General features: G+C 37.5%; 1 protein-coding gene across 2 annotated transcripts; it reads right to left on the bottom strand.

Annotated features, from left to right (window-relative positions):
• Nucleotides 1-1,750: 1,750 nt before the first annotated feature.
• Nucleotides 1,751-10,847, bottom strand: ehf (ets homologous factor). 2 transcript variants are annotated; one of them, XM_007545486.2, is made up of 9 exons: nucleotides 10,635-10,847; nucleotides 8,352-8,462; nucleotides 7,645-7,902; nucleotides 6,274-6,318; nucleotides 6,127-6,147; nucleotides 5,945-6,007; nucleotides 5,808-5,852; nucleotides 5,524-5,719; nucleotides 1,751-3,523 (listed from the first exon to the last, which is right to left on the bottom strand). In XM_007545486.2, exons 2-9 carry the CDS (start codon nucleotides 8,425-8,427, stop codon nucleotides 3,424-3,426), a joined length of 804 nt encoding a protein of 267 aa, XP_007545548.1. In that variant the 5' UTR covers nucleotides 8,428-8,462; nucleotides 10,635-10,847; the 3' UTR covers nucleotides 1,751-3,423. The 2 variants fall into 2 exon arrangements, with proteins under 2 accessions (XP_007545548.1, XP_007545547.1); XM_007545485.2 differs by having other exon boundaries at nucleotides 6,127-6,168; nucleotides 10,635-10,846.
• Nucleotides 10,848-11,154: the final 307 nt, after the last annotated feature.

Here is an 11,154-nt window from a genome sequence, read left to right on the forward strand (position 1 = left end):
ATCAAAGCACACTGAAACTGAAACGAAACACGCAGATTTTCCATTTCAAGTTCATGTGATGTTGTTTTTCTCCTCAGATCCATTACAACTGGTTTGAGTGGATGTTTCCATTCATGCCCTCAGTGCCTTCTGCAGCTGCGATGAAGCCAAGCCTTGTAATCTAAATACATGTTCTGCTGGTTTAACGGTGCCTTGCAAATTTACTTCTGACACAGTTCCCTCTCTTACTCCCAGCTAGCTCCTGAGATTCCTTTAAATCTTAGGCTGTTGGATGAGATTCACACACATGTGCTGCATTGACATTACGCACGATAAAGCTCGATTCGAATCAGTTGCCGTCAGCCTTTAAGCATACTCGCACACTGAGGATATGTAAAGCAAGGGTTTGTGTTCAGCAGGCAGTGGTCTGTTAGGAAAATGAAGCTCTTGTCTGCAGAGGTTAGATCAGTCTACTTTATTTGCCTATAACTGCCCATTTATCTTCAGTTAGTCACATAAAACACACCCTGCATAACAGCTTCCAGCACCAGCCCGATTGCTCCGAAGTGAAACTAAGGCCAGATTTCCGATCTTCAGGTCTTTAAACAGCCTTACTGATTGTTAATTGCCCTTTTCATCTCTTTGTCCTTCAGTGTGCTCATAGTCATGTGCAACACACACTGCTTGCATACATTATCTATGATAGTCAAATATCATAAAGATTTCAGATAAATGTTAAGTAGCACATACTTTACTCGGCGTGCAATGCGTCCTGGCGGTTTCCAGACATCATGTCGAGACTTTGATTCACACGTTTTTTTATTTTATTTAACAGCTTCCACCTTCTTTTGCCCCTCTGAGAATCCTTGGAACATGTTTAAATGTTAAAGTTTAAATATATTCATCCTTCACTGCAGTAGTATGATCTGTTTGACTTATAAATATTGCATTACACAGTGGCACATTCAGCCACTCTTAAAAATAGGACAAATGAAGCAACATGCCAGTCAAGTAAGAGAGTTGTGAATTGATCTTCATGAATCACTATCCTGAGCTTGCAGATCGCAAGCTCCAAGAGAAGTGTGGTTTTTGGGATGAAGAAGTCTCAATTATGAGCGTTACATAAAACCTACAAGTCAACTGGTTACTCTGGATTCATCCCAGGGAAAATACTTTTCAGTCCCACCATCACAAGACTTAAATTGGGACTTTAATTGGGACTATTGGGACTTTAATTAGAAGCGTATGCTTTGGTCTGATGATTTTTTTTTTTGAACAGCAAACACTCTAGATGAAGCTGGTGCAAAACAAAGGGTTGAAATGTGTGTGTAGGGTGTGTGATGCTGCTGGCTTGGAGGTTATTGGAGTCTGACAGCATGGATCATGAATATTTTGAAATCCTGGGCTATTTTTGCAAATATCTGGTTGAGTCTAGCAAAGAACTGAAGGTGGTCTTTCTGAAGTAAACAAATCACCAGAGAGATGATTTACCAAACAGAAATTCTGCATTTTATGACCACTTCTTTACTGAATAGGAAAGGACACAGGACTCTGGTAGGTCCAATGAAGATCGAGGTCTAAGATTCCATCTCTCTGTATGTTCAACTTCGTTAAATGCTACCAAAGACTAAGTTCTGCACTATTTGCAAAAGGAGTGTACAGATCTGCATGTTCTGAATGTGTGGTTGAATGCACCAAACTGTAGCGTGGTAATGCCCAACTGTAAGGAAAGATGAAATCATCGTAAGACTTTTGTTTTCATCAGAACCAATTTCAGATTTTTTTTTTTTTGGTAAAAAAATGCTGCAAATGTAGAGTTCACCGAATGGGGAAGAAATTGAAACATGCTGTACTTTTAAAAGACAATGTGGAATCTGAACAATAGAGATATGATGCATGAGGATTTTAATTTGAACAGTTGATTTTTTTTATGTATATTAACAATGTGGCAATCAGCAGCGTCTGATTCCAATTCAATCATGAGTATGCACTGGCTCCATCTCACTTTTAGGATACAAGTGATTTTAATTTACAGAGTAGTAAAAAAAATTACAAAATCACAGCTAATTTCTGAAATAACAAGTACCTTCCCTAGCAGGATAAACTGTGTCCTGGTTGTTTTTCAGAAATTGCATCGGGTTTTGTCAGACAAAAACTGTGTTTTATTCTGAATAATGACATCACATGTCCCTTCCGCTGGCAATATTGCAATATGTGCGCATGGAATAGAGGACAAAAGAGTGAAAATTAAAGAGATAGATACAGCAGTGTGCAAGAACAACTTTGATGCCATCAGTTAAGATAATGACACAATGAAGTGTCAGTGAATGTCACACTATGTAAAGAGGGGTCACCAAATGCCAGATAAGTCCGGGAGAAGATTAGACGTGAATTTGCTTGTGAGCACAGGCCAAAGAAAGAAGTCTTTTATTGACACTGCTTTTATCTGGAAGCCAATCGTGGACCAGTTGTTTGTCAGCTGCCTACTGGAACCAGCTTGTTCACACACTGGCAAACAATTAACCGTGTGGCATTTCACAGTGTCACGATTAAACAAAAGAAACCCGCACTCTCTATGTGTGCAGGTCTTTTCACAGATTAGCTTGTAGCAGGTTCAGCAGTAAAAAAAAAAAGATGTTTGAACTGTTGCTGTTAACTACAGGCAGCTGACAATATTATTAATTTTTTTTACTACAATTGGCACGATTCTTTGGAAACATCCTTGTTTTGTTGACTGATCCGCTCTATTTTACATTTGGCAGCATGCAAAAATGACTTGGATGAAATAAAACAATTGCAAACTTTATTTGTATCAAACATCTAAAAACACATACACTTTCTTTACAATTAAAAAAAAAGCAAAGCATGTAATAAGACAAAGTAAGCTTCAAAATTCCAGTGAATATTAATATTTCACCTTGTATACATTTCTTGCACTGTGCCTATGGGATGTTTTTAAATTTAATTTCATTTAATTTTAACTTAAGTGAATGAGCAAGCGTACTTCCCAAAGGACATTTCACAGTATCAGTGTCAAAACACGTAACACAAATTTGTCACACATGCTTGAACAGCGACATCAAACATGCGTTCCTTTGGAACTTACATTTTCAAAAATGCATTTCATCAACAACAAAACAAAAACACACACAAGCTTCATTGTGTTTCGTACTCAGTTTTCTTAGTGCTTTTGCTTAGCTTTTCATCTGCAAAATATTATGTAAACACAACTTTTGAGGTCTGACTGGCACAGCTCAAGAAAGACCTCAGTGCAGTGGCAATGCAAAGGGAAACATAACAAGAAATACAAAATAAAAATAGAAAACACTTGTAAACAACTTAAACACACCTATATTTAAAAAAAAAAAAGTCAACTGAAAACCACATTCAAATGTTACAATTATGCACATAAGGCATGAAAAAAAAAATAAATTAATGAAATTATCACTTCTCTGTCTCCCTCCATCCTCTTGCATTCCTTCCAAACTTGTAAACCAGTCTGCGCCCATCCACTCGCTCTAAAATTTCTCTTTTGTAATAATATCTGTAATGGAGACAGGAACAAAATTCATTTTAGAAAATTCACAATATATATATATATATATATATATTTTTTTTTTTCCTGAAGTTTTGTTTGTGTTTGTTTTTAATTAGGTAATTCAAAATGCAGCTTTATTATGACTAAAGTTATCCTTAATTTTGTAAAATAAATAAATAAATAAATAAATAAATAAATAAATAAATAAATAAATAAATAAAATAAAATGGCATATCAAAAATTAACAATACCTTTCTATATAATAAAGGTGTGTAAGGAATTCCAACAAATCAATGTCAGGAGTTTATTGGCAGGATACATAAAACCGACTCAACTCATATAGTTTAAAACAATTCTATCAAATACTGTGGAAAAGATCTGTGAATTTCAAAAATTAAAACATTAATCAAAACATTATCTCTCTAAATACTCGGTTGTTTAACAAATAGAAATATATTTAGCTAATTTACCTATTTTACCTCACCTAAAATTGGAAAAACAAATGAGTCGATATCAAGATAGGGACAGAAAAAGAATGGAAGTCCTGTTCTGCAGGGTATCTAAAAGTCTGCTTTGAACTGAGTGCCTCCAGGTTGCACAACCAGGATTTGATCTAAAGGTGTTACAATGTAGCTGGTATGCTATTTGACACCATTGTTTGTTTGCTTTTGCAACACGTCAGCACCTGCACACAATAGTTCTTCTCTTTGTTGCTTTCTGTCTGACTTGTTTTCCCCTCAAATGTAAGATTTTTCCAATGAACAAGAAACAATTTTCCATATTTTTAATAGGTTTGCTCTTTATTCTTGATTTTTCACTTCCTCGTATCTCATTAGCATATTTTTTTTTCTCTTTTCAGAACAGTATTTTCTATTGCTGAAAAATAAGATTTTAAGACTAGTTTATGAATATTTAATACAGTTCAACGTATAAAACTTTAATGTTAACCTATTCATATTTAATCTCAATGTGCTTGCTCATAACTCCATAAAGTTTAACACAGTGACTCCCATTGTGTAAATACTTTACAAAATGGGAGTATGAAAAAGCAACTTTCCATTAAGGTTACACAGACTTTAAATTTTATGTAATGAATTTGGATAAAATATTTTGACTACTTTTCTTTTGTCATTATTCTTTACCTTTGAGTGAGAGCACCAGTCTTCAAAGTTACAAACTGCAAATCATTTAACAGCAACAGAATACATAAAAAACCACCTTTGTCCTCACAGTGACACTACGCTCCTGTAGATACATGTGATTTGTACAATAATGCTGCTATATGACTCAACCAGCCAACATTTCCTTGGTGAAATTCTCTTTTTTTCCCCCTGCCTGTATGTTAATAACATATAGTAGGAATAAATATGAGTTAATCTGACATTGAGCAATAGAAACTCATTAAAACTGTTTTTCAAGTTATATGGTTTTGGTTGGAACCCCAAGAATGCAATGATAAGAATTTGAACCGATTTACTTTCCTTTAGATTTAAGTAAGTAAGTAAGTAAGTAAGTAAGTAAACTTTATTTCTATAGCGCTTTTCACAGACCAGAGTCACAAAGTGCTGCACAAAATGTAAAAAAATATAAATAAATTAAAAGCAACATACAAAACAATAAAACACAGTATTACGCTAAAAAGCAAGTTTAAAAAAGTGGGTCTAAGTTTCCTAAAAGTGTCTATACAATCCAGAGATCGAATGGTACAAGGTAGCTCATTCCAGAGCAATGAGCTACCTCATTGTTGTTCCTTAGAAAAGGAACAACAAAATGTTGAATTTCTTGCTTATGACAAACGACACAAGTTGAGACAAAACTAATACCGACTAGTGATAAAACTGGTGGAGAAACCAAAACAAAAATTGTGATTTATTGATTGGTAAAAAAAAAAATAAAAAAAAAAAAAATGGTATGGAGTGCAGTCATTCCCACAGTGTGTTTTATGGCATGCAAACATGAGGTTTTGTATTTGTGTAGCTACGTTTGTAAAACCTGTGTGGCTGTACCTCATTGCACGACTTAGTTTCTCATAGGTCATGCTACTGTTATTCTTCTTCTTTCCCCATAGCTGAGCCACAGCCTCAGACTTCAGGAAACGGAATACCCCCTCTGTTCGATCTTCCCACTTGATCAGCCCAGGGTTTCTCTCTGGGTTCAGAAGAATGTCTCTGATGAACTCCCACAAGTGGGTTCCTCTCGGGTCTTTTGGGACAAAAGCAAGAGGCAGTAAAACAACTGACATATTGTGGAACTAAGATGACTTCTTGTAAGCTGTGTTCCTATTACTTACTGTGTTTTTTGACCTGATGACTTCGACTAAAGGACCGTTTAATGTCTGAAAGAATACATTTAAACTTGGTGAGCAGGCATTATCAATCAGCTCCAGCCACTGTGTTGCATAAACATTTTTTTTTTCCTTTTTCTTACCAGGACTTGAAGGGGTGGGAGAGACATTGGGAGCATGTGAGTGAACCAAAGGATCATAGACTTCTGATTAAAAAACAAAAACAAACCAAAAAAACAAAGCATAAAATCATCAGTCTGGCAGCTGTTGGAATAAAATGTGTTTTAGGAAAGCAATCCAATTCCAGAAGGATATATTTGCTTACCTCCGGGTGGATAGCTGACATCTGGAAATGGACATAAGTCAGCTGTAAAATGGGGTAAATATGAGTGGAAAGAACATTTATTGGGAATCAACTAAATAGCCCTGAGCAAATCTTCCCAAACAACATTAATGCTGTATTTCAACTCACTTTCATGTTTGATCTCCAGCTGCCCGATATCCACATGGTACTGGCCTGTGCATCAATAAAGAGGGAACAAAAAAAGAAAAGAAAAAAATCATTTTAGCACAAACATTATTTGCTATGCAATATTTTAAAGACTGAATATTTTGATGGTTAGGCATTTAACAATATAGTTTAATGCAGACATAGTTGCACAGAACTACAAGAATCAAGCTCATCAGCTGGCATGAGCACAATGAGCAACTTTTGACATATTTTGACATAACTGTGAAACATTTCTGTTGCAAGGTGTAAGCTGAAGGAAACTGTATTTATGATGGTGTTCAGAAGTTTAGCCTGTGCAAAAATCTTACAATATTCCTGTTGCAATTTTTCTGTCTGATTTTCTGATTAGTTTGACTAATTTAAAAAAAGAAAAAAGGTCTCTTTGCAAGCTGAATGAATGAACTGAAACTATCAAAAAGTGCCCCAAGCAGTGTGCAAGACGGCCTGAGATTACATCAGGTACATCACAAAATCTGTTACATTGCTTTGAGGCATTATCAGACAATGCTTTACAAGGCAAAGTAGGTGAACTGCACTTTATCTACAGATTTTAAAAACTTGGCATGAACATTTCTGCTCTGATTGGTGGTTTTCTGTTTGACAAAAATGGACACTGATGTAGTTTTTGTAGCAGCACTCTGCTGTGAACTCTGGCTTCCCATTTGTGCTTTGAACTTTAGACACCTATTCTTGGCTTCCATGTTCTGTTTTTTGTCAAGAATGATAACCACGTGGAGGTTTGTGCGTAAGGTAAATTAGTTGCGAGTTCCAGTCAGGAAGAACAATAAAAGCACTGAAGTTTTACTTTACCATGCTTTGCGAACAGGGAGGTTAAACCTGTTATACCAGGTTTTCTGGCAGTGTTTTCGCTTGGATGACTCTTAACTTCAGATGCTAGACAAAAGATTATGTGTTTTTCTCATACGCTAGACATGAAAATGAAATATCTCGGTTGTCTTGTAAGCTAAAACCTACACCCGAGAGAAGCAAAAAGGTTAGAAAGTGATTCCTTGAGGCTCCAAACATGTTTCTTCACAGACTCTAATTAAAATCAATAGATGAGTCATTTTCTGCTCCTGTTTACCTTCACGCCCCCTGTGATTTGTTAGACGACCCACTCCAGAAAGAGAAAACAACAAATCTATCATCTCCCCTCGCTTTAAGTACTCCAGCACCATGCAGTGCAACCCCTGACTGGCTTTTTGATCCCTTCCCGGCTTCACTCCATCTACGCTTTGTCCCGCACACAACGCTGACTACACAGCCTTTCTTTTACTGGTAGTAATCGTCTTTTTTTCTGGCCACCTGAACCACTCTCTCGCTCATACCTACCGCCCGATTTTAGCTCTGTGATGCTGTTGTAAAGAATGTGTCCCACACTGCCAGCAGCACGGATGAAGTCATGGTAGTTCAGGCTGCAAAGCTGATGGCCGTCCATGTCAAAGTTTTGGAAGGGAATGGCGGAGGCATCAATCTGGTGGATATCCATGACCTGCTGCAGCCACTCCCACACCTGGTACTTGCTCCAGAACTGAGGCTGGGAGTCGTGGGACCACAGGCGACTTGTGTAGCTGGACATCACCAGTGGACCTGCATACAAATGTCAATAGTTAGAAAACAAAACAAAAATTGTGTTTGCTGTTGTAGACAACCGTTAAAAATTAGGAAAACATACTCAAATGTTTTGCCAATAATGAATCCGAAACACAATTCACTCGAATTCGCTTGATTCATTTCTCAGGCAGGGATTCTGGATTCAGACCCCGTTTTCTGTGAGCGTCAGGGCCCACCAGGTGTGCAACTCATCATTTCTGAATGAGTTTCACTCCGTATTCTAGCGTCACAGAGATGGATTGCTGAAGGGAAAGCAATTAAAATTTCAAACCGAATGTTTTACCAGATTTTCTTCAGACATTTTAGGATTTTATCTGGACAATTTCATCAAGTGATTGATGTCAGGCAAAGACTGCCTACGTGATGCCTGGAAAGAATACTGTCACTTTCCTCCTGACTCTGACAGTGCGGGTTACAGTCCTTACCGTCGTGATAAGAGTTAGCGGGTCCCCAGGTGGCGGTCAGAGGGCTTTCCAGGGAGACGGATGGAGTTATGCTCATATTGCAGATTTTAAACTCTGACCATGGCTCAGGAGCTAAAGTATGAGAGAAGATTTGTTACTCTATTAATGAGGAAAAAATAAAAAAATAAAAAAACATCTTTGCTTGTACCCAGACAATTGTTATGTTTTTATGGGTTCTGCCAGGCAGCAAAGAAAAGCGGTATTATTTGGCTGGTTGCGATGCAGGGTCACTGGTGGATTTTCTCTAGCAAAGGGAAGAAAACAGAGTAAACCAGACTGAGCCCACAGCAAATCTAGCTGCAAATCTAATACCCAGTTTATCAGATGCTGCATGTTTATTTTGAGCGCATGGAATTGTGTGAATGCATCTGCTTTTATCCATCAATTTCGTGTGTGAATGTGTGCGTGGGATTGTATGCAAGTGTGGAGAGGCGGAAAGGCAGAGACAGTCTGTAGTCAAATCGGGGTACCACCAATCCTTAGCGCAGCCTCTTCCCACCCAATGTCGTGGACGTGGATAAAAAACGGCACCATACGAAATTTACGTTACAGTATATTTTAAAACTAGCTCGTCATTCCATTTATGACAACGATAACTGGGGCTACTTAATCCTCCTGCCATAAAACTCTAGGTGAAAACTGTACAATCAAGTTGACACGTCACATATAAAAGAATGTTTTCTAGAGCACTAAAATGGAGAGGCACAAAGCCTTCTGTGTCTGCGCCATTAACGCGCTGAATAAGCAAATTTGCCAGTTGGGTTTTACTTCTTGAAGGAAGTTCATTTGTTTATGTACAGTAGAAAAACTGTTTAATTTCTCCGTCTGTGTTTGAAGTGCATCAATTTTTGCTCTTCTCACTCTCAGTCGAAAAACTAGTTAACATTTCCATAATGAATGCATTTTTTTTTTCTCCATGTGGGTTGATTTTATCAACTGAGTGAGAAATAATTCCTAACAGTATTTTTCAAGATTTGTGTTTTTTTTCTTTCTTTTTTAAAAAAAAAAAAGAAAATCATTTTAACACCACATATTGCAAATATAAAATGTAAATAAAGGAATGTTTCAGACCTAACTCTGCGTGTATTTGCATGTGATGCAAATATACATGTATCAGAATTTCACCAGCTCCACTGTTTTGGTGGCAGAAGTTTTTCATGCGCACAATGGCTGACTTGTAGTTTTCATAGTTCACTGTTAATATTGGATTTTAACAGTGAGTTGCTGTTACAAGTCTAACAGGAGTGGCATTCTTGAGAAATGAGGCAGGCAGTTACTCATTACTCATTAATATTGGCACTGATAAAGTAAACGAGTGCTTCACAATCTGGTGTCTGTGTTTCGTAGTTCTGTTTCCACAATATATTTTTTTCCGGTGCTTATAGACATGTAAATTAACTAGATGTGTAAAGACTTTAAATGATCAAATGGTCACCTACTATCTAATGTCACGGTAATTACTGAAATATTTTAAGCGACTCCACCATAAATCTAAGCCTTCACCTTTTCCCTGAATAATCTGGGTTACACTTTTATTGTAGGCATTAACTAAAATGACACCAAGTCTCATTATACACCATGATCACAACAGTAGTGCATGAGCACACAGCCACCCTACTGACATACATAACTGAATGACCTTTCATCTAAAAAATCTGGTAAATCACTTGTATTAAAAAAGCCTAGTGTGTCGATCTTTAAAACATGTTTTTCCTTAAGACCGGTGCTACATGCCATCAGACCAAGCAGGATCAACTCCTCAGCTGTCAGTGTGCCAAGTCTTCAGACGTGTTAACCCTTAGTGTCAGTCACTGCCATGCACATATCTTATCAAGGCGGCAGAGTGGTCTACGTCAATGCGCCAATCAGAAAGCTACTTTTATTGTATACCGTAAGTCGAGTCATAACAGAAGATCACTTATTTTCCAGAATCATTAGTGAGAAGCCATATATCTTCTGCAAAAGAAAACCCTAAGATAGTTTGCTTTCATTTTCACATTAATCCCATGGAGGCAGAGAATCTTACACAGTTTGCAGGTTTTCTGTTTTAGTTGCCTTCATATAAGCGATTTCTACAGTCGATCATGTGTTGAAGAATCCCGAATGTGTTCAGCCTGCATTTCTTGTAAGTATGGTAAAGTTACACATGCCATCGCCATGGGTTTCACCGTAAACAAGAGTTTGCTGAGAAGGAAATAGAAGGAACTTGCAGTTATTTTGATTCAAGCAAAATTTGCCACTTACCAGAACAGAACAATGGGGTCCCACTGGACCGAACTGATAGAAGCCCCAGGTAGATCCTCCGCTGATCCAGTCGGACAGATCAATCCAGCTTCAGATGATTCTGGTACTGTGGTTTGCTTATGCTCAGAGCCAGGTGAAGTTAGTCGTCCTGCAATTCAATGCTATGAATCAACAGATGTATACAGGCTCTACAGGTGCTACCCCACCACAATGGGATTTTTTATCCACTTAACTTCCTTATCCCGCTTGATTGGCTCCCTACAGGTTTACACAAGGTAGGTATTTGCATAATACACACCCACACACACACACACACACACACGCACACACGCACACACACCTGAAATAACTTTTGCATTCCTCATTGGCATGGTTCTTCTCACGTTTTACACTTAAGAGCATGCTTACTCAAGCAAATAAATTCACACTAACAAGGAGACATGTAAACCATAAACACATCCACACACATCCAGGGTCCAAATGCACTGCGATGCTCCAAAGAGTAAATATTAAGATGTTT

This window comes from Poecilia formosa, unplaced genomic scaffold (genome assembly GCF_000485575.1).
Source record: "Poecilia formosa unplaced genomic scaffold, Poecilia_formosa-5.1.2 Scaffold13, whole genome shotgun sequence".
Classification (NCBI taxonomy): Eukaryota; Metazoa; Chordata; class Actinopteri; order Cyprinodontiformes; family Poeciliidae; genus Poecilia; species Poecilia formosa.

Bases quoted from the DNA above. Each gene is read 5' to 3' on its own strand.
- ehf (XM_007545485.2), bottom strand. From the start codon at position 8,427: ATGAGCATAACTCCATCCGTCTCCCTGGAAAGCCCTCTGACCGCCACC. The intron at 6,169-6,273 runs GTGAGTTGAAAT...CCCATTTTACAG, and splicing joins GCTGGAGATCAAACATGAAA to CTGACTTATGTCCATTTCCA. The intron at 5,720-5,807 runs GTAAGTAATAGG...TTGTCCCAAAAG, and splicing joins TCATCAGGTCAAAAAACACA to ACCCGAGAGGAACCCACTTG.